The sequence below is a fragment of the Scyliorhinus canicula genome, chromosome 6 (assembly GCF_902713615.1).
Source record: "Scyliorhinus canicula chromosome 6, sScyCan1.1, whole genome shotgun sequence".
Classification (NCBI taxonomy): Eukaryota; Metazoa; Chordata; class Chondrichthyes; order Carcharhiniformes; family Scyliorhinidae; genus Scyliorhinus; species Scyliorhinus canicula.
In genome coordinates, this window is record NC_052151.1 from 8962059 (window position 1) to 8986218 (window position 24160).

Sequence of the window (24160 nt, forward strand, 5' to 3'; positions counted from 1 at the left end):
CTGGAGTGGCCCCGTGATGACTGTCCGCGGAGGTCGTAGTCGTCAAGATGAACATTGGGTGATGGCCGAGATGGCGGCCCCAGTTGATCGCACGTGGCGGGCGATGAAGAAGATGGTGTCCAAGATGGCCGCCCGCATGACTCGCACATGGCCAGCCACGTGGGGGAGGATTGCCAAGATGGCAGACCCCATGAGTCGCACATGTCGGGCGGAGGCGGAGTAGGCTGACACGCTGCAACATTACGGGGTCTGCGGGCCTGCGAGTTGGGGAAGCGATTGCTCTGGACAGCGGGGGAGTAAGAGAGTTTTGATTTGGACAGGCATAACTTAGCATAATGTCTTTTTCGACCGCAGCTGCTGCAGGTCACGTTGCGGGCCGGGCAGTGCTGCCGTGGGTGTTGGGGCTGACCGCAAAAATGGCAACCTGGCACTCAATAGTGGGTGGGTGGCCACGCGGCGCAGGCCTGGGGCAGTCGCTGGTCGGGGGTCCACGATGGGGTCGCGTGGTTTGCGGGGAATGAGTTAAGGCTTTGAAACGTGACTTCCATTGAGGTTGCTAGCGCTACCGTGTCCTCCAAGTTCTGGGCCCCTTTTTCGAGGAGGTGCTGGCGCACATAATTAGACCGGACCCCTGCAATGTACACATCATGGACAGCGAGTTCCATTTGCTGGGAGGCAGTTACAGCCTGAAAGTTACATTCCCGAGCAAGGGCTTTTAGATCGCGCAGGTAGTCCTCTAGCGATTCTGCGGGATGCTGGCGGCGGGTAACGAAAATATGCCGCGCGTAGACTTTGTTTACAGGCCGCACGTATAGTCGGTCGAGCATAGCGAGGGCCTCGGAGTACGAGTCGGTACTGTTGAGTTGCGTAGATATGCGATGGCTCACCCGTGCGTGCAGTAGACTGAGTTTCTGCTCGTCAGAAGTAGCGGAGGTAGTCGACACAGCCAGGTAGACCTTGAAGCACCGAACCCAGTGTAGAAAGATTTCTTTCGCTTCTGCAGCCTGCGGGTCGAGTTCTAGTCAATCAGATTTGAGGGCTGATTCCATAGTGGTTTTATTAAGTCTATTAAATTGATGTGACCATCAATTTACTTGAGACATGAGAGGAAGTAAACTGTGGCTTTAATAAACTTACAACTGGGCCTGCCTGCGACCAGAAGAATTGAGGGCAGACCCACAAGGCTGCAGCACTTTATACTTCCGGTAGTGGGAGGGGCCATGGGCAGAGCCATGGGCGGAGCCGAGGGTGGAGCCCTGGACAAGCTCCTCATCTCCCCCTGTGGGCAGAGCCGCGCAACGGCTCACAGACAGAGTCCACAAGGACACAATGCTATACAGTTTGAATTAAGCAATGTACATTCACCACAGGAAGGAGTTAATGGGTTATTGTAATTTAAAATATTAGGTCAACATAAGTAATTATGTTTTACTGGAAACCTAGGGCGCGATTCTCAGGCCTCATTGCGCTCTCGCTCTCGTGGAATAATGCCGGGGAATAGCAGGAGAGGTCAAAAACGAGAGCCACACCAGGCGCCAATCGGTACAATTGGCCCGCTCCCATAGGCAAAATCGGGATCTCGCTGCAGCATGGTGAGAAACCAATTGTCACCACTTAAGCTCTATTTCCATACAATTAACGGGAGCGACCCGATATCCAACGGCCCCCTGTGATTAATTGGCCTCACCAGCAAATGGTCACGTTGGCGCCGATTATTACTCCTTTTTAAAAACTTGAACCTGGTGGAAGGTTTTCTGTGAGGAGCTGAGGAGGTGAATAGCCATCTTTACTCACAGGCAAAGAGCCTGGGGGCACTGAGCTTGCCACCCCAGTGCTCGGTGGGAGGGATGGACCACCATGGAAAGGGTGGGGGAGACATTGGGGAGGGGTGCAGGGGCAGGGGGGGTGCAGGGGGGCAAACGCACGTCCCCCATTTATGCAAACTCTTGGATCATGGGGAACATTTCAGGGCAAACCTAGCCCCTGTCTGCCCCACCACCCACCCATAAATGCCACAGACTGCCAAGGCCTCTGGCCATGAGCCTGAAGGCTATTGCTAATGGGGAATTGGGAATCGTGGTGAGGTGAGCACATCACAAAAGCCAAGTCGATTCCCATGGGTTGACGGGCCATGTAGCATGTGGGAGTCACACCTTGATGCAAGGACACTGTGCCTGAACACTGCGTGAGACAACACCACACACGCAGCAGCCAACAGGGAGGCGATGGAGTAGTGGTATTGCTGATGGTGAAATTTGAATCAATAAAAATCTGGAATTAAAAGTCCAGATGACCATGAAATCATTGTTGAATGTCGTAAAAACCCACCTGGTTCACTAATATCCTTTAGGGAAGGAAATCTGTCATCCTCACCTGGTCTGGCCTACATGTGCCCCCAGACCTACAGCAATGTGGTTGACACATAACTGCCCCCTCAAGGACAATGGGGGATGTGCAATAAATGCTGGCACAGCCTGCGATGCCCACATCCCATGAACGAATAACCCAAGGGAGATGGGACCCAGCTCCGGGAACATGTCCACGACTTGAGGGTGGGTGAGTGCTACAGGGAGGGGAGATGCCTGGAGAGACGTGCCAAGGGTTCGGAGGTCAGGCCGCATTCTGGAAGAAAGTGACAGAGGCGTCATACTGCTTGTGGTCAAGGTTTCTAATGTGACAGGTGTCCAACAATGGCCCACTCTCCCGATGGTGCTGCCCAACTCTCCCTACTACCCCTCACCCCCCCTCACCCTTTACATATCACACCCCCCCCGCCCTCTTTCCCTCCTTTCCCGGTGCCCTCAGTGAACCTCGAAGCTTAACCTTCCTGGCTCTACAACTACGTCTATGTGTGTCCCTAGGATGCACATAAGAGGTGAAGACAGCCAGCTGCTTACCACGTCCCAAAGCCTTCGATGCCCCTGGTGGGCGTCCTCTGGGGCCGGAGGGCCCCGGCGCACTTGTCGAAGGCACATGCCGCTCTGTCCCGTGTGCCAGCTGCGATACGCGGCCTTATCAGAGGGGTGGAACCCAGTGGGGGAACTGGTGGCCACCATCCCCACTCCATGGGATGGGTCCAGGTTAGCACCCAGCGCCCTCTCCTCCCGCTCGGTGCCCATGGGGCCCCATGGTTCACCTCGGGACGGAAAGGCAGCTGATTCGAGCCCGGCTGTCCCTGCACCATGTGGCTCTGCCGGCCCTGACGGTTCCCCCATGTCTGCACCAGGGGCTGATTTAGCAGAGTGTGCTAAATAGCTGGCTTATAATGCAGAACAATGCCAGCAGCGCGGGTTCAATTCCCGTACCGGCCTCTCCGAACAGGCGCCGGAATGTGGCGACTAGGGGCTTTCCACAGTAACTTCATTGAAGCCTACTCGTGACAATAAGCGATTATTATATTATTATTACCATGCTGTTGACGTCCTCGGCAATGCTCCTCAGTGATTGGGCCACGCTCTGCAGTACCTCGGCAATGCTCACCTGTGACTGGGACAAACTCCACAGCACCTCGGCCATTCCCATCTAAGAGCGGGGCATGTCCCACAGCACCCCATCGAGGTCAGCTTGATACTGGGTCACATCCCTCAGCAAGTCAGACATTCTGACAAGGCCCTCAGCCGTGGCCGCAATCAACTGCGCCAAGCCTTGAACACCTTCACGAATGATATTGATGTGCACCAGGCTCTCCACTGCAGTTGCCACCCCAGTAGTGTAGGCCTCAGTGCCACGCATTGCCGGCAACATCTCCTGTGCCTGTAGCCTCTGGGGCTCCTCCAATCGGCTATGGACATCTCTCTGTCATCTCCCTCTGAATGTCCTGTCCATTCCCTAACATCTCCATCAGCTGTGGGTAGCCCTGCTCAGCATTAGGTTGGGAGCCGGGATCCAGCAGGCCTCTGACTGCTGTCTCACCTGGGCGTGCTTACCTCCACTTGATGTACATTAGCAACTGCGTGGTGCTCACCAGATGGTAACCCTGAAGCCTGTCCGCTAACGGTTCCCACCGGATTGTGTGTGTTATGGACCAGGGTTTAGAGAACCCCAAAGTGGGTCATGGAGTTCACCTGACCCACAACTTTTAATTGATTGTGGTATGGGGAACACACGGCCCACTCTACAGGTGTGGTACAGCAGAAATGGAAAAGTATTTTTTTAAAGCAAAACAATGTTTATTCTATTAACTCAAGTTAACCTTTTTAAAACAAACAGTGAACATCTTAGCAACCATGAATTCAAATACAACCCCCAAAGAATACAACACTAAGTAATCCTTTAAGATGTCCTTTTAACATCCAAAAGACTTAACAAGCCTTTAAACAGGAGCACATTAGGTTCACATTCACCACTGAGAACATTTATAATTCTGAATTCACCAAATAATCCAGAGATAGTCTTTGGATGGCAGAAATCAACAGGACAGCTCTTTGTTTAACTTCAGCTGCACCTTTTACCAGAATAATCATAGACAGAATAGGCAGCATAATCAAGGATCCCTCCCACCCGGCTTACTCACTTTCCCAACTTCTTCCATCGGCAGAAGATACAGAAGTCTGAAAACACGCACGAACAGACTCAAAAACAGCTTCTTCCCCACTGTCACCAGACTCCTAAATTACCCTCTTATTGACTGACCTCATTAATACTACACCCTGTATGCTTCATCCGATGCCAATGCTTATGTAGTTATATTGTATATCTTGTGTTGCCCTGTCATGTATTTTCTTGTATTTTCCTGAATTTTGTTTCATTCCCTTTTCTTCCCATGTACTGAATGATCTGTTGAGCTGCTTGCAGAAAAATACTTTTCACTGTACCTCGGTACACGTGACAATAAACAAATCCAATCCAATCCAATCCAGAAGCACATCAAGTTAAAGTCACTACTGTTATTAGTTTTAAATCACGAGAATCGATTTACAGTCTTTAGATTACAGAGGGAGACTCTAATACACCTTCTGGCTTTCATTGCAGCTATCCTGCTCTGAAAACAGAACTAAAACACACCCTGCAGCAAACAGCCTAAAACAAAAGTAAAAAGCTGACAGAGCCCAGCTCTACCCACTCTCTGACATCACTGCAGTAATAAACACCCATTTCTTAAAGGTACTCTCACTACAGATATTTATATACACACCCATTTATAAACACCCATTTCTTAAAAGTACTCTCACATGTCAGTGTGTATCTGCTCTGATGAAAGGTGGCGATGACAGCTGTGATGCATCGATTGTGGCAAACTTGGAACACTCCTCTGAGGGGTTCTCCTTGGAGGCAGGGGAGGGGGATACTCTGGATGGACGACGTCCTCGGCTGGAGGACCTACGGATGAATGGACATGTGGTCAGTGGCAGGGATGGGTCAGTCAGTAAGGCAATAACAACTTAATTGTAACAGGTCCTCTTGGTGGGGCCCAGTGGATCCTCACCTCACATCCGCCAGACTCCGCATTGGTGACAGTTCTGTCGTCACCACCCCGGTCACCTCCAGGGCCCGTTCCTCAAAGGAGGTGAGGATTTGCATATCCGGCACCCGTCGCCAGTCTGGGTCCTCTCCTGGTGATTGTTGGAGAGCTTTTCCTGAGGAGACACAGGGACAGCATCGATAGCCGCACTTGTGGTTCACAGTGGTGGGATCGGGATTATGAAGGAAGGTTTGGGGGATGGTTGAAGGGAGAGGGGGCGCCGAGGCTGGGTTGGGGGCTGCCTGGAGTGTTGGGGGGTTGGATGTTCTCATGGGGTGTGTTGTTGAAAACTCACCACTATTATTAGAATTCCCCCTATACCAAAAAGGCCGACATTCTAAATGGTGAACAGGGATTCTCACTCCCGAACTCCTGTGCAGACTTCAGTGGGTGCTATTCAGGTGAAACTATATTTTCAAGTTATCCCCTGGTATAACCCATATCTTCATAGAAGATTTCATCTACTTACCGCTTAGTAGCATCGATCCTCGGTCCCACATTGCTAAGTAAGTAAAGTAGACTTTGGAATAACCACTGTTTCAGGTTAAATTAAGTTATTTTATTATTATATTTTTTCTTTTAAAAGCTGCAATCACTGTCTTTACAGAAAGGTAAAAAGATCTTGCTTCTGGATCCTTCTGATTGGTTGAAGGGACCTCAGGCCCACCTTGACAATCTTCTTTAAAGTCTGGTCTTCATTAGATGTATTCGCTGCTGAGCTTGGTTGCTATGTCCTATCTTTCCCATGTACCAAGCTGTGAGAGCTGACTCTGCTGGCTGTCTCTGAGCTGACTCTGCCTCCTCTTTAAATTCTGGTCTTCCTGAGGTGTATTAGCTGTTTTAGCTCGGCTATTTGGCTCTGTCCCTTTCCCATGATCGAGCTGACTGTAAGTGGACACTGCTTGCTTCTCTTGTTCCTTCTCTGCCTCTCTCTCTCTCTCTCTCTGGTTATGGTAGTTCCTGCTCTGGTCTCTGGGTTTATATTCTCTTTCTAACAGTTATTAATTTTTTATGACTTTATTGTAAAGTAACTTTTATTTCACTTGGATTGAAAAAAGTATCTTTGATCTAAACATTCTAATACAACTGCAATCACTGTCTTTACAGAAAGGTAAAAAGATCTTGCTTCTGGATCCTTCTGATTGGTTAAAGGGACCTTCAGGCCCACCTTGACAATCTTCTTTAAAGTCTGGTCTTCATTTTGTATTCATTTTGACATAACCTCACCTCTCAGGTCTCTAATTACATTGTTTCTTTGTGATGTGAATTTTGATCCCTCTCATTTCTGTAGTTTTATTTTCCAATTGTGTCCCCAGCTCATAATTTTGACTTTGATTTTGGCTTTAAATTATGTTTCTCGTAGACTGATAGTCTCCAGTATTCTTTAATTTACTTGGTGTTAGCAGAATTTCACACCTAGAATTGTCACCAAATTCAACTGAACCTAATCCTTTCCTTTCCAGCTGCTTAATAAGATAGTTAATTTAAATGAAGGTGTGAAACATTGCTTTTAGCTGTATGCTAAAATCCACTTGGTTATAACTTGAAAGGTTTACATTTATCACTTAACTCAACTGAAAACCTCATCCATGCTTTTCCAGATGCTTACTAAGATAGTTACTTTCAATGAAGGTGTGAACCATTGTTTTTAGCTTCAAACAAAAATCCTGTTTGGGAGAAGGAATCTGCATTTTATAATCCTGCTCTTTGCAGCTGCTGTTAACCCTTTGTGGGATCGTTCCCTACATTCTCTCATGTTTCTTAAATCAGGTATTGCCAGACGTCCATGTTTCAAATGACACATCTTTCCATATTATCAATTACAGGTGAAAATTCTCGGTTAGGCCAGAGCTCCTGGTTACACTCCCATAGCTCATGGCTGCCCCAACTTTGTCCGAGGTGGTACTGGCTGCCCTGTGGGTCTCCCTCCAAGACCCTCGGGGGATGGGTACATTGCTCCTGGCCTCCAACACAGCGAGGAGCCTCTCCAGGTCTGCATCCCCAAATCTTGCGGCCAGTATTCTTGGCGTCATGGCTGAGAGCTGAGAGGCGCTGGCTATGCAAGTTCTGTTTTAAGTCCTGGTCAACCTTGCAAACATTAGTTTTTTTTGCTATTTCTCATTAAGCAATAATAAGAGAAGGAACAAATTCAGATGAATAGTCAATCACTGCCATAAAATCAGATGCGAGAAATCTGTAATAAAAACAGAAAATGTTGGATAAACTCAGCAGGTCTTGCAGTATCTGTGAAAAGTGAAATAAAGTTTGCTTTTCATGTCCAATATGACTCATTTTGAAACTGAAATTTATTAGTGCCTCTGGCCTGTATTTTACTACTTTTTTCCTGATAAACCGAGGCCTGAATTTGCCTCTTTCCTTCACTTTCCTGAAAGTTTTTCTGCTTTGAATTTCAGGCTTGGTTAAACAAACGCATTCCGTGGGAGGCTGAGAATCTACAATTCTTGTTCAACTCAGCCTTTGAAGATACCTATGTCTACATGAAATTAAACCTCCATCCAGTCGTGGAGCTACTGGAGTGTAACTACATTGTGCAGGTTGGAAATCTCTTTACTCTAAAGTTAGCTTTGTGTTTATATTATTTTTTTACACATCCTAGACTCTAGAAGTATGGTATCCCAATACCACTACTATCCTTGTCTATCACCAGCTGGTCAGATTCACTGGAGGTGGGATCACAGTGCTATTCATTATGGGATTGGCCCTCAGGGTTCCACCATGGAGTCCATGAAGTTTCATGCCTTGAGGTCAAAGATTGGATTAGATTGGATTGGTTTATTGCCACATGTACCGAGGTACAGTGGAAAGTATTTTTCTGCAAGCAGCTCAACAGTTCATTAAGTACATGAAATGAAAAGGAAATAAAAGAAAATACATAATAGGGCAACACAAGGTATACATTATAACTACATATGCACTAGCATCGGTTGAAGAATACAGGGGTGTCTTGTTAATGAGGTCAATCCATAAGAGGGTCATTTAGGAGTCTGGTAACAACGGGGAAGAAGCTGTTTTTGAGTCTGTTTGTGCGTGTTTTCAGATTTCTGTATCTCCTGCCCGATGAAAGATGTTGGAAGAGTGAGTAAGCTGGGTGGGAGGAGTCTTTGATTATGCTGCCCGCATTCCCAGGCAGCCGGAGGTGTAGATGGAGTCAATGGATGGGAGGCAGGTTTGTCTGATGGACTGGGCTGTGTTCACAACTCTCTGAAGTTTCTTGCGGTCCTGGGCCGAGCAATTGCCATACCAGGCTGTGATGCAGCCCGATAGGATGCTTTCTACGGTGCATCTGTAAAAGTTGGTAAGTGCTAATGTGGACATGCCGAATTGCCTGAATATCCTGAAGAAGTATAGACGCTGTTGTGCTTTCTTGGTGTAGCATCGATGTGGGTGGACCAGGACAGATTTTTGGAGATGTGAAGCCCGAGAAATTTGAAACTGCGAACCATCGCCACCTCGGCCCTGTTGATGCTGACAGGGGTGTGTACAGTAGAACAAAGAACAAAGAAAATTACAGCACAGGAACAGGCCCTTCGGCCCTCCCAGAGTGCGCCGATCCAGATCCTTTATCTAAACCTGTCTCCTATTTTCTAAGGTCTACTTCCCTCTGTTCCCGCCCGTTCATATACCTCTCTAGATGCCTCTAAAATGATGCTATCGTGCCTGCCTCTACCACCTCCGCTGGTAAAGCGTTCCAGGCACCCACCACCCTCTGCGTAAAAAACTTTCCACGCACATCTCCCTTAAACTTTCCCCCTCTCACCTTGAAATCGTGACCCCTTGTAACTGACACCCCCACTCTTGGGAAAAGCTTGTTGCTATCCACCCTGTCCATACCTCTCATAATTTTGTAGACCTCAATCAGGTCCCCCCTCAACCTCCGTCTTTCCAACGAAAACAATCCTAATCATCTCAACCTTTCTTCATAGCTAGCACCCTCCATACCAGGCAACATCCTGGTGAACCTCCTCTGCACCCTTTCCAAAGCATCCACATCCTTCTGGTAATGTGGCGACCAGAACTGCATGCAGTATTCCAAATGTGGCCGAACCAAAGTCCTATACAACTGTAACATGACCTGCCAACTCTTGTACTCAATACCCCGTCCGATGAAGGCAAGCATGCTGTATGCCTTCTTGACCACTCTATCAACCTGTGTTGCCACCTTAAGGGTACAATGGACCTGAACTCCCAGATCTCTCTGTGCATCAATTGTCCCCAAGACCCTTCCATTGACCATATAGTCCGCTCTTGAATTTGATCTTCCAAAATGCATCACCTCGCATTTGCCTGGATTGAACTCCATTTGCCATTTCTCTGCCCAACTCTCCAGTCTATCTATATTTTGTTGTATTCTCTAACAGTCCTCCTCGCTATCTGCAACTCCGCCAATCTTAGTATCATCTGCAAACTTGCTAATCAGACCACCTATACCTTCCTCCAGGTCATTTATGTAGAGCACAAACAGCAGTGGTCCGAGCACAGATCCCTGTGGAACACCACTAGTCACCCTTCTCCATTTTGAGACACTCGCTTCCACCACTACTCTCTGTCTCTTGTTGCCCAGCCAGTTCTTTATCCATCTAGCTAGTACGCCCTGAACCCCATACGACTTCACTTTTTCCATCAACCTGCCATGGGAAACCTTATCAAACGCCTTACTAAAGTCCATGTATATGACATCTACAGCCCTTCCCTCATCAATTAACTTTGTCACTTAGGTTTGTAAGACATGACCTTCCCTGCACAAAACCATGCTGCCTATCACTGATAAGTCTATTTTCTTCCAGATGTGAATAGATCCTATCCCTCAGTATCTTCTCCAACAGTTTGCCTACCACTGACGTCAAGCTCACAGGTCTATAATTCCCTGGATTATCCCTGCTACCCTTTTTAAACAAAGGGACAACATTAGCAATTCTCCAGTCCTCCGGGACCTCACCCGTGCTCAAGGATGCTGCAAAGATGTCTGTTAAGGCCCCAGCTATTTCAACCCTCGGTTCCCTCAGTAACCTGGGATAGATCCCATCCGGTCCTAGGGACTTGTCCACCTTAATGTCTTTTAGAATACCCAAAACCTCCCCCTTCCGTATGACAACTTGACCTAGAGTATTTAAACATCCATCCCTAGCCTCAACTTCCGTATTGTCCCTCTCCTTTGTGAATACCGATGCAAAGTACTCATTAAGAATCTCACCCATTTCCTCTGAGTCCACGCATAAATTCCCTCTTTTGTCTTTGAGTGGGCCAATCCTTTCTCTAGTTATCCTCTTGCTTGTTACATATGAATAAAAGGCTTTGGGATTTTCCTTAACCCTGTTAGCCAAAGATATTTAATGACCCCGTTTAGCCCCCTTTATTGCACGTTTGAGATTCGTCCTACTTTCCCGATATTCCTCCAAAGCTTCATCAGTTTTGAGTTGCCTCGATCCTATGTATGCTTCTTTTTACATCTTAGCTAGTCTCACAATTTCACCTGTCATCCATGGTTCCCTAATCTTGCCATTTCTATCTTTCATTTTCACAGAAACATGTCTGTCCTGCACTCTAATCAACCTTTCCTTAAAAGACTCCCACATTTCAAATGTGGATTTACCCTTAAACAGCTGCTCCCAATCCACATTCCCTAGCTCCTGCCGAATTTTGTTATACTCTGCCTTTCCCCAATTTAGTACTCTTCCTTTTGGACCACTCTTGTCCTTGTCCATGAGTATTCTTAAACTTACGGAATTGTGATCGCTATTCCCAAAGTAATCACCGACTGAAACATCAACCACCTGGCCGGAATCATTCCCCAATACCAGGTCCAGTATGGCCCCTTCCCGAGTTGGACTATTTACATACTGCTCTAAAAAACTCTCCTGGATGCTCCTTACAAACTCTGCTCCATCTACGCCTCCAACACTACACGAATCCCATTCAATGTTGGGGAAGTTAAAATCTCCCATCACAACCATCCTATTGCTCCTACATTTTTCTATAATCTGTCTGCATATTTGTACCTCTACTTCATGTTTGCTTTTGGGAGGTCTGTAGTAAAGTCCCAACAATGTTACTGCACCCTTCCTATTTCTCAGCTCCACCCATATTGCCTCAGTGCTCGAATCCTCCATCGTGCCCTCCTTAATCACAGCTGTGATATCATCTCTGACGAGTAATGCAACTCCTCCACCCCTTCTACCTCCCTCTCTATCCCTCTTGAAGCATCTATACCCTGGGATATTCAGTTGCCAGTCCTGCCCTTCCCTCAACCAAGTCTCAGTAATACCAATAACATCATATTCCCAGGTACTGATCCAAGCCCTAAGTTCATCTGCCTTACCTGCTACACTTCTCGCATTAAAACAAATGCACCTCAGACCACCTGGCCCTTTGCGTTCTTCATCTCTTCCCTGTCTATTCTTCCCCTTAGTCACATTGAGTTTATTGTCTCGTACCTTACTGGCTTTAGTTGCTGCTTCTTTACTGACTTCTAACTTCCTAATCTGGTTTCCATCCCCCTGCCACATTAGTTTAAAACCTCCCCAACAGTGTTAGCAAAAGCACCCCCTAGGACCTTGGTTTCAGTCCTGCCCAGGTGTAGACCATCCGGTTTGTAATGGTCCCACCGCCCCCAGAACCGGTTCCAATGTCCCAAAAATCTGAACACCCTCCCTCCTGCACCATCTCTCAAGCCACGTATTCATTCTGACTATTCTTGAATTTCTACTCTGACTGTCTCGTGGCACTGGTAGCAATCCTGAGATTACTACCTGTGAGGTCCTACTTTTTAACTTATCTCCTAACTCCCTAAATTCTGATTGTAGGACCTCATCCCTTTTTTTACCTATATCGTTGGTGCCTATATGCACCACGACAACTGGCTGTTCACTTTGCTTCCTGAAGTCAATGACCAGCTCTTTAGTTTTGCTGGCATTGAGTGAGAGATTGTTGTCATTGCACCACTCCATTAAGTTCTCTATCTTCCTCCTGTATTCTGACTCATCGTTATTCGAGATTCAGCCCACTATGGTCGTATTGTCAGCAATCTTGTAGGTGGAGTTGGAACCAAGTTTTGCCACGCAGTCTTGTGTGTATAGGGAGTAGAGTAGGGGACTAAGTACACAGCCTTGTGGGGCCCCGGCATTGAGGACTATTGCGGAGGAGATGTTGTTTATTTTCACTGATTGTGGTCTGTGGGTCAGAAAGTCAAGGATGCAGTTGCAGAGTGAAGAGCCAAGTCCTGGGTTTTGGAGCTTTGATATGAGCTTGGCTGGGATTATGGCATTGAAGGCGGAGCTGTAGTCAATAAATAGAAGTCTGACGTAGGAGTCCTTGTCGTCGCGATGCTCTCAGGATGAGTGTAGGGCCAGGGAAATGGCATCTGATGTCCAAGGAAATTTGACGATTGCCATCAACTGTCTTCCTTCAGCTGGTGGATCAATATTTTTCCATGTCAAACACCACTTTGAACAATCACTGAATGTAACAGGGAAGCAGAGGAAGTCCGGACAGAAAACATCAATCTCCATTGCCATGACTAGCTTGCTATTACATCCATTCACTGAGTTAAGCAAGTCTTGAAAACATAGCTGTCACTTTTGGCTTGCAGGACATGATGGGAGGAGGATCAACACAAGGTACTGGACAAGAGTAGCTGGGTTACAGTCAGGGGAAAGAAAACTAACAGGCAGACAGTGCAGGGATCCCTCGTGGCCATTCCCCTTCAAAACAAGTATACCGTTTTGGATGCTGTTGGGGGGGATGACCTACCGGGGGAAGGCCCCAGCGGCCAGGTCTCTGGCACTGAGTCTGGCTCTGGGGCTCAGAAGGGAAGGGGGGAGCATAGAAAAGCAATAGTAATAGGAGATTCAATGGTTAGGGGAATAGATAGGAGATTCTGTGGTCGCGAGCGAGACTCCCGAAAGGTATGTTGCCTCCCGGGTGCCAGGGCCAGGGATGTCTCTGATCGTGTCTTCAGGATCCTGAAGGGGGAGGGTGAGCAGCCAGAAGTCGTGGTGCACATTGGTACCAACGATGTAGGTAGGAAAAAGGGTGTGGAGGTAATAAACAAGTTTAGGGAGTTAGGCTGGAAGTTAAGGGCCAGGACAGACAGAGTTGTCATCTCTGGTTTGTTGCCGGTGCCACGTGATAGCGAGGCTAGGAATAGGGAGAGAGTGCAGTTGAACACGTGGCTGCAGGAATGGTGTAGGAGGGAGGGCTTCAGGTATTTGGATAATTGGAGCGCATTCTGGGGAAGGCGGGACCTGTACAAGCAGGACGGGTTGCATCTGAACCAGAGGGGCACCAATATCCTGGGGGGGAGGTTTTCTAGTACTCTTCGGGAGGGTTTAAACTAATTTGGCAGGGGAATGGGAACCGGATCTGTAGTCCAGCAACTAAGGTAGACGATAGTCAGGACGCCAAAGCACGTAGTGATGCAGTGGGGAAGGTAACAATGACAAAGGAGAGTACTTGCAGGCAAGGAGATGGGTTGAAGTGTGTATACTTTAATGCAAGAAGCATCAGGAATAAGGTGGGTGAACTTAAGGCATGGATCGGTACTTGGGACTACGATGTGGTGGCCATCACGGAAACTTGGATAGAAGAGGGCCAGAAATGGTTGTTGGAGGTCCCTGGTTATAGATGTGTCAACAAGATTAGGGAGGGTGGTAAAAGAGGTGGGGGGGGGGGGGGTGGCATTGTTAATTAGAGATAGTATAACAGCTGCAGAAAGGCAGTTCGAGGGGGATCTGCCTACTGAGGTAATATGGGTTGAAGTTAGAAATAGGAAAGGAGCAGTCACCTTGTTGGGAGTGTTCTATAGGCCCCCCCAATAGCAGCAGAGATGTGGAGGAACAGATTGGGAAACAGATTCTGGAAAGGTGCAGAAGTCACAGGGTAGTAGTCATGGGCGACTTCAACTTCCCAAACATTGAGTGGAAACTCTTTAGATCAAATAGTTTGGATGGGGTAGTGTTTGTGCAGTGTGTCCAGGAAGCTTTTCTAACACAGTATGTAGATTGTCCGACCAGAGGGGAGGCCATATTGGATTTAGTACTTGGTAATGAACCAGGGCAGGTGATAGATTTGTTAGTGGGGGAGCATTTTGGAGGTAGTGACCACAATTCTGTGACTTTCACTTTAGTAATGGAGAGGGATAGGTGCGAGCAACAGGGCAAGGTTTATAATTGGGGGAAGGGTAAATACAATGCTGTCAGACAAGAATTGAAGTGCAGAAGTTGGGAACATAGGCTGTCAGGGAAGGACACAAGTGAAATGTGGAACTTGTTCAAGGATCAGGTACTGCGTGTCTTTGATATGTATGTCCCTGTCAGGCAGGGAAGAGATGGTCGAGTGAGGGAACCATGGTTGACAAGAGAGGTTGAATGTCTTGTTAAGAGGAAGAAGGAGACTTATGTAAGGCTGAAGAAACAAGGTTCAGACAGTGCGCTGGAGGGATACAAGATAGCCAGGAGGGAACTGAAGAAAGGGATTAGGAGAGCTAAGAGAGGGCATGAAAAACCTTTGGCGGGTAGGATCAAGGAAAACCCCAAGGCCTTTTACACATACGTGAGAAATATGAGAATGACTAGAGTGAGAGTAGGTCCGATTAAGGACAGTAGCGGGAGATTGTGTATTGAGTCTGAAGAGATAGGAGAGGTCTTGAACAAGTATTTTTCTTCAGTATTTACAAATGAGAGGGGCCATATTGTTGGAGAGGACAGCGTGAAGCAGACTGATAAGCTTGAGGAGATACTTGTCAGGAAGGAAGATGTGTTGCGCGTTTTGAAAAACTTGAGGATAGACAAGTCCCCCGGGCCTGACGGGATATATCCAAGGATTCTATGGGAAGCAAGAAATGAAATTGCAGAGCCGTTGGCAATGATCTTTTCGTCCTCGCTGTCAACAGGGGTGGTACCAGAGGATTGGAGAGTGGCGAATGTCGTGCCCCTGTTCAAAAAAGGGAATAGGGATAACCCTGGGAATTACAGGCCAGTTAGTCTTACTTCGGTGGTAGGCAAAGTAATGGAAAGGGTACTGAGGGATAGGATTTCTGAGCATCTGGAAAGGCATTGCTTGATTAGGGATAGTCAGCACGGATTTGTGAGGGGTAGGTCTTGCCTTACAAGTCTTATTGAATTCTTTGAGGAGGTGACCAAGCATGTGGATAAAGGTAAAGCAGTGGATGTAGTGTACATGGATTTTAGTAAGGCATTTGATAAGGTTCCCCATGGTAGGCTTATGCAGAAAGTAAGGAGGCATGGGATAGTGGGAAATTTGGCCAGTTGGATAACAAACTGGCTAACCGATAGAAGACAGAGAGTTGTGGTGGATGGCAAATATTCAGCCTGGAGCCCAGTTAACAGTGGCGTACCGCAGGGATCAGTTCTGGGTCCTCTGCTGTTTGTGATTTTCATTAACGACTTGGATGAGGGAGTTGAAGGGTGGGTCAGTAAATTTGCAGATGATACGAAGATTGGTGGAGTTGTGGATAGTGAGGAGGGCTGTTGTCGGCTTCAAAGAGACATAGATAGAATGCAGAGCTGGGCTGAGAAGTGGCAGATGGAGTTTAACCCTGACAAGTGTGAGGTTGTCCATTTTGGAAGGACAAATCTGAATGCGGAATACAGGGTTAATGGTAGGGTTCTTGGCAATGTGGAGGAGCAGAGAGATCTTGGGGTCTATGTTCATAGATCTTTGAAATTTGCCACTCAAGTGGATAGAGCTGTGAAGAAGGCCTATGGTGTGCTATCGTTCATTAAATTGATTGAATTTTTTGAGGAAGTAACGAGGAGGATTATAAAGATGAGGGTAGTGCAGTTGATGTGGTCTATGAGGATTCTAGCAACGCTTTTAACCAGATCCCAGCTGGCAGACTGGTTAAAACAACAAAAGCTCATGGGATTGAGGGCAATGTAGAAAACTGGATTCAAACTTGGCTCAGCTGCAGGAAACAAAGATAATTGTTGACAGGTATTTTTGTGACAGAAAGGTTGTTTCCAGTGAGATTCTGCAAGGTTCAGTACTAGGTCCTTGCTTTTTTTGTGGTATATATTAATATCTTTGACGTAAATGTCGGGGAATGATCAAGAAGTTTGGAGATAACACTAAAATTGGCCTTGCGGTTGGCAGCAAGGTTGATTGTTGTTATCTGCATACAGAAATCAATGGACTAGACAGCTGGGCAGAAATCAAGATACTCCTCAAGTTGTGGCTGAGCTAATTATGCAATTATTTTTCCTGCAATTGTATCGGGCATTGGTAAGGCCACACCTGGAGTATTGTGTGCAGTTTTTGTGTCCTTATCTGAAGAAGGATGTTCTTGCTGTGGAGGGAGTGCAGTGAAGGTTTATCAGGCTGATTCCTGGGATGGCAGGATTGTCATATGAGGAGAGACTAAATCGGTTAGGATTATATTCATTGGAGTTTAGAAGAGTGAGAGGGGATCTCATAGAAACTTACAAAATTCTAACAGGATTGGACAGGGTAGATTCAGAAAGAATGTTCCGATGGTGAGGGAGTCCAGAACTAGGGGTCATAGTTTTAGGATAAGGGGTAAACCTTTTAAGATAGAGGTTAGGAGAAATTTCTTCACCAGAGAGTGGTGAATCTGTGGAATTCAGCCACAAAAAGTGCTGGAAAATCTCAGTAGTTCCGAGTCATATTGGACTCGAAACATATCTCTAGGCCGTTCTCCGATCCCCCAGCCGGATGTTTCTTGGCGACGCACCTTTCATTGGGGGCAGGATTCTCTCTTCCCGCTGTTTCCCATTGAAGCCACCCACGCTGCTGGGAAATCCACAAACAGGGAGGTGCTGCCAGCAGGAAAAGAGAATCCCAACGGCTGGAGAATTCCGGCCTCTGTGTCTCCCTCCATAGATGCTGCCAGATCTGCTGAATTTTTCCAAGACTTTCTGCTGTTATTTCAGATCTTCTGGCTCAAGGAGGACACTGTAGAAGAGCACGTGGGAGAAACTAGGCATAACTAAATATTTTTAGTGAAACTTCAACACAGGATTATATGCAGGCTAAGCTAAACAGCAGCTAGTTCAGAGTAAAAAACAGTTCCAACAGCAACCAATTGATCACTTGAAACCTCAACACACTCAATTGTCAATCATGTGGGCTATTAAGCAACTGATATTCACTGGAGAATCCATAAACATACTATATGGAGAAAGCTGGACAAATTCAACTTCTTGATCACCTGCAAAGTGAGCCATCAATACTCAAAACTCAATTTGGGTTTGTGAACCATTCAGCCTTAGACCTCATTACAGCATTGGGTTAAATGTGGAAATAAGAGTTGAATTTTAGAAGCCAGGGTAGAAAGTTTCCATGTCGAGCATTGAATTGTAAATCCTTGTTCTTCAATTCCCTCACACAATATATTGATATAGGAGTGCTATTAGGATATTAACATTGTTGAAATAGACTCAATGTTTTCTTTTAAGGGAATATCCAAATCCTGGACACATACTCATTCAGTATATACTTTTCTCCTCCCTTAGTCCATAACTCTGCTTGAAGGTTTAATGGAGGTTGGGGTGAATGTTACTGAAGTGAGACTTCGAAGGCTCTTTGTATTTGTGATAATGTGGAGTGTCGGTGCTCTCTTGGAGCTGGAAAGTAGAACAAAACTGGAGACTTTTCTCCGGGCACACAGCAGCAAACTTGACCTACCTGCCATCCCATCAGGTAGCCACGAGACCATGTTTGAGTTTCTCGTTAATCAGAAAGGTATGAAGAATGGAATTATGTAGGTTGTAGAATATTGTTCAGAACTATTATATATAAGCAACAAGTAGTTACATAATGGATTGCTTTATTGGGGATAGTTTTCGGAATTCTTGTTTCCAGCATGGCATTTCGAACAATTAAAACACATATTGACATTCTAAAGTGATTTTTACATTTTTCAGCCTTCTTTTCAAATAACCTTTTGTATCTCTGTGACCTTCTCCAACCCTTTGAAACATGTGAGCTTTTCCAATTCTGCTTTCCAGCGCATCCAATTTAATTTCTCCACCACTGGGGGCCTGCATTCAATGTCCCACTCTCCCTTTCAGCCGTCAGTTTGCAGTCTCCTAATTTAACTCATTATCTAACTTGATTTGATAACTCTCCTGTGAAGAAAACTGGAATGTTTCTGTTAAAATTCATTCTGGGATGTAGGCGAGTATTTATTGCCGCACGTTCTCCCATTGTCTGCGTGGGTTTCCTCCGGGTGCTCCGGTTTCCTCCCACAAGTCCCGAAAGACATACTTGTTAGGTGAATTGGACATTCTGAATTCTCCCTCGGTGTACCGGAACAGGTGGCCGTGTATGGTGACTAGGGGATTTTCACAGTAACTTCATTGCAGTGTTAATGTAAACCTACTTGCAATAATAATAAAGATTATTATTATTAATTGCCCTTGAACTGAGTGACTTGCTGGGCCAATTCAGAGGACAATCAAGAATCAACCACATGTAGGCCAGATCAGGATGGCAGACTTCCTTCCCCTGCCCCAAAGATGTGTTTTCATGACAATGATTTTGTTTTAATTCTGGATTTTTATTGAATTCAAATTTCACCAACTTCTGTGGTAGGATTTGAACACGGGTCACCGGAGGATTAACCTGGGTCTCTGGATTACTAATCCAGCGACAATACCACAATGCCATTGCCTTTCCTGTAGTAACTATGGGTGACACAGTAGCACAGTGGATAGCACTGTTGCTTTACAGCACCAGGGTCCCGGATTTGCTTCCAGATTGGGTCACTGTCTGTACGGAGTCTGCACATTCTCCCCGTGTCTGCGTGGGTTTCCTCCGGGTGCTCCGGTTTCCTCCCACAAGTCCCGAAAGACTCGCTGTTAGGTGAATTGGACATTCTGAATTCTCCCTCGGTGTACGTGAACAGGCGCCAGAGTGTGGTGACTAGGGGATTTTCACAGTAACTTCATTGCAGTGTTAATGTAAGCCTACTTGTGACAATAAAAATTATTATTATACTGTGGTAATGGAACTATAAAAATGCCAACTGTTGTATTATAATTAAATAATAATTATGAGGCAAGTTGTGCTTAAAATTGTGACAAGATTTTTGCTTCAGGTAAAATGGGAGTTTATTATTGAACACAATGGTTTGCATAATTCAAAATGTGCCACAGCCAACTATTCTGAGAATGGTACACCTTCTTTCTACACTTGAAAACTAAGCAAACCTCTGGCAAACATTTTTCTATTTTATAGTTATTTCAAAAATATAAAGATGCTTGAGGTAGAAAGGAGGAAGATAATTGTGTTAAAACTAAATGGGATGATTTCAGAACAGATGTAGCAACTCAATACCAGGCATTCATGAGGCACTGTGGGCAATCAACAACACTAGAACTGTCTTCCACTACAATCTCTAACTCATTGCCGAGCTTACCCATCATCTATCATTCTTCCTCTTTCTGGGTAGTCCTGTGGGATCGATCCCATCTGCCGTTTTTCTGCCCAACTCTTCAATCTATCTATATTCTGTTGTATTCTCTGACAGTGCCTTCACTATCTGCAGCTCCACCTATCTTAGTATCATCTGTAAACTTGTTAATAAGACCATCTACAATTTCCTCCAGATCAGGTCTAGATATATTAGTACAAACAACAGTGGTCCCAGCACTGATCCCTGTGGAACACCACTAGTTACAGATCTCCATTCTGAAAAACTTCCTTCTGTCCCCTGTTGCCAAGCCAGTTTTTTATCCATCTAGTTAGCACACCCAGAAAGCCATGCGTCTTTCCCTTTCATATCAGTCTGCCACGAGGGACCTTGTCAACATTTTTACCAAAGTCCATGTAGATGACATCCACAGCCTTTCCGTCATCAATTAATTTTGTCACCTCCTCAAAAACTCTATCAGGTTGGTAAGACTTGACCTTCTCTGCGCAAAACCATTTTGTCTATCACTAACAAGTTCATTCTCTTCCAAATGTGGATAAATCCTGTCCCTCATTATCTTCTCCAACAGCTTCCCATCACTGACGTAAGGCTCACCGGCCTATAATTACCTGGATTATCCCTGCTTCCCTTCTTAAAGAAAGGGACAACATTGGCTATCCTCCAGACCTCTGGAACATCACCTATGGTCAAAGATTATGAAAAGATACCTGTCCAGGCCCCAGCTATTTCCTTTTGCCTCCCACAGTAACCTAGGATATATCCCATCTGGCCCAGGGGACTTGTCTACCTCAATGCATTTTTATATATCTAACAATTCCTCCTTCATTATGCTGACATGTCCCAGAATATTCACACACCCATCCCGAACCTCAACATCCATCATGTCCCTCTCCTTGGTGAATACCAATGCAAAGTACTCATTAAGGATCTCAACCACTTCCTCTGATTCCACACACAACTCCCCTCCTTTGTCCTTGAGTGGGCCTACCCTTTCATTGCTACTCTCTTGCTCCTTATATATATCCATTCAGTCTCATTCTATTTCACGCTCTTCCATACTTCTGGTTTCACTCTCAGTCTTGCTCTTTTACAGGCTCTTCTATCTCCCCAGCTTCATTCTTTGTCTCGCTCTTTTTCACGCTTTTTAATCTTCCAGGCTCTGCTCTCAGTCTCGCTCTTTCTTGCATTCCTTTATCTTCCTGCTCCACTCTCAGCCTCACTCTTTTGCGCACTCTTTAATCCTCTTAGCTCTGCTCTTAGCCTCAAAGAATAATAGAAGAATCATCGAATAACTACAGTGCAGAAGGAGGCCATTCGGCCCATTGAGTCTGCACCGACCCTCTGAAAGAGCACTCTATCGAGGCCCACTCCCCCACCCTATCCCCGTAATCCCACCTAATCCTCACATCCCTGGATACTAAGGGGAAATTTAGCATGGGTAATCCACCTAACCTGTACATTTTAATAACAATAATAATCATTTTATTGTCACAAATAGGCTTCAGTGAAGTTACTGTGAAAAGTCCCTAGTCGCCACATTCCAGCACCTGTTCGGGGAGGGTGGTACAGGAATTGAACCTGTGCTGCTGGCATTGTTCTGCATTACAAGCCAGCTGTTTAGCCCACTGCGCTAAACCAGCCTCTTTGCACTGTGGGTGGAAACTGGAGCAACCAGAGGAAACCCAAGCAGACACGGGCAGAAAGTTCAAACTCCATACAGTCACCCAAGGCCGGAATTGAACTCGGATGCCTGGCACTGGGAGGCAGCTGTGCTAACTACTGTGCCACCGTGCCTCCCCCCCACCCCCCAAGTGCTCTTTTATCCTCCTGGCTCACTCTTTCTCGGGCTCCTCTATCCTCCTTGCTCCACTCTCAGCCTTTTTTCATGCTCTTTTACCCCTCTGGCTCCGCTCGCATTCTTGCTCTTTCTTGTGCTCATTTATCCTCCCAGCTCCACTCTTACTCTTGATTTTTCTCCTCCTGACTTTGCTCATTCTGATAATAGCCATAATAGCCAGGTATAAAAACAGAAAATGCTGGAAAGAGGCAGCAGGTCAGGCAGTATCCACGGAGGAAAGCATACTTCAGGTCTGTTTTGTGCAAGTAATAATAATAATAATCGCTTATTGTCACAAGTAGGCTTCAATGAAGTTACTGTGAAAAGCCCCTAGTCGCCATATTCCGACGCCTGTTCGGGGAGGCCAGTATGGGATAAGAACCCATGCTGCTGGCAGGGGCTGGTTTAGCACACTGGGCTATATCGCTGGTTTTGAAAGCAGACCAAGGCAGGCCAACAGCACGGTTCAACTCCTGTACCAGCCTCCCCGAACAGACGCCGGAATGTGGCGACTAGGGGCTTTTCACAGTAACTTCATTGAAGCCTACTTATGACAATAAACAATTTTCATTTCATTATTCTGCATTACAAGCCAGCTGTTTAGCCCACTGTGCTAAACCAGCCCCAAGTGAGGGAAAAGGTTGAGGAACAAAAACAAGATATCCTGGAAATATAAATATGGCAGGTCTCTGAATACATTTGGCAGAGAAGGAGATGTTAGGAGAATGCAATAGAGTCATTTCAGGAAACCTATCCAAGAAGTGGCCGTCGAGAAGTCAAGGAGTGGAAGGGAATAATTTGAAAGAGACTACGTGAACACAAGAAAATGAAGGAAATTGGAATCAAAGTTGATGACATTTTTCCATTCAGGGCGAGAACAGGAAATAACTGGAATACATTATTGAAATCACAGAATCAGAATAACAGAAAAATACAGTGCAGAAAAGGCCCTTCGGCCCATCATGTCTGCACTACCACATGAAATCTGCCAACCCTAATCCCATTTGCCAGCATTTGGCCCATAGCCTCGGATGATAAGACAGGCCAAGTAGGGGCTGGTTTAGCACAGTGGGCTAGACAGCTGGTTTGTGATGCAGAACTAAGGCCAGCAGCACGGGCTCAATTCCTGTACCAGCTGAGAATTCTGAATTCTCCCTCGTATACCCAAACAGATGCCGGAGTGTGGTGACTGGGGGCTTTTCACAGTAACTTCATTGCAGTGTTAATGTAAGCCGACTTGTGACAATAAAGATGATTCATTTTACTCATCCAGGTATTTTTAAAGGAGGTGAGGCAACCCGCCTCTACCACCCTCCCAGGCGGTGCATTCCAGACTTTCAGCACCCTCTGGTTAAAAAGGTTTTCCTCAAATCCCACCTCTCACCTTGACCTTGTGTCTCCTCGTAATTGACCCTTCAACTAAGGGGCAGCATGGTAGCACAAGTGGATAGCACTGCGGCTTCACAGCGGCAGAATCCCAGGTTCGTTTTCCCCGCTGAGTCACTGTCTGTGCGGAATCTGCATGTTCTCCCCGTGTCTGCGTAGGTTTCCTCCGGGTGCTCCATTTTCCTCCCACAATCCAAAGTTGTGCAGCTTAGGTGGATTGCTCATGCTAAAAATTGCCCTTATTGCCCAAAAAGATTAGGAGGGGTTATTGGGTTACAGGGATCGGGTGGAAGTGGGGGTTTAAGTGGGTTGGTGTAGACTCGATGGGCCGAATGGCCTCCTTCTGCACTGTATGCTCTATGTAAGGAGAACAGCTTTTGCCTATCCACTGTGTCCATGCCCCTCATAATCTTGTACACCTTGACCAGGTCGCTCCTCGGTCTTCTCTGCTCCAGCAAAATCAACCCAAGCCTATCCAACCTCCAAATGTATCAATGTACTGAAAAATGAGGTAAGGAAAGTGATCTGAGTAGGACTGGAATCTAGATATTTCCACATATTCCACAAAGAAGGCTACTTCAACACCTTTATCTGGAGGAAACGTAGGATATGTTATTCAGTGCAACAAGACGTTCAGCCAAGCAGAGGAAAGTGGTGGTGGATGGGGATTGTTTGGCCTCCATTTAAGGAAAGAGTGGGAAGTTTTCAGACCATCCTTGTAGAGAATGGAGATGTAGAGGAATTGTATAGCCTTGATGGGAAGAAGAGAGTTAGAGCCATAGGAATGGGAGTAGGCCATTCAACCCCTTGAGCCTGTCCCACCATTGAGACCTTGGCTGATCTGTGAGCTAACGGTCTTTGGCCCATATCCCTTAATACCTTTGCTTAACAAAATCTATCTATCTCTGATTTAAAATTAACAACTGTTCTCGCTTCAACTGCTGTTTGTGGGAGAGAGTTCCAAATCTCTACCACCTTCTGAGTGAAGAAATGCTTCCCAACATCACTCCTGATTGGTCAATCTCTAATTTTTAGGCTATGTCTC

General features: G+C 46.2%; 1 protein-coding gene across 1 annotated transcript in view; it reads left to right on the top strand.

Moving 5' to 3' along the window:
* Positions 1–24160, top strand: part of LOC119966923 (dynein heavy chain 8, axonemal-like) — a 1786259-nt gene that overhangs the window by 1333374 nt on the left and 428725 nt on the right. The window contains exons 52-53 of the mRNA XM_038798881.1: positions 7876–8016; positions 17971–18199. Of these exons, the coding sequence (XP_038654809.1) occupies positions 7876–8016; positions 17971–18199 (370 nt within the window). The remainder of the gene's footprint in view (positions 1–7875; positions 8017–17970; positions 18200–24160) is intronic.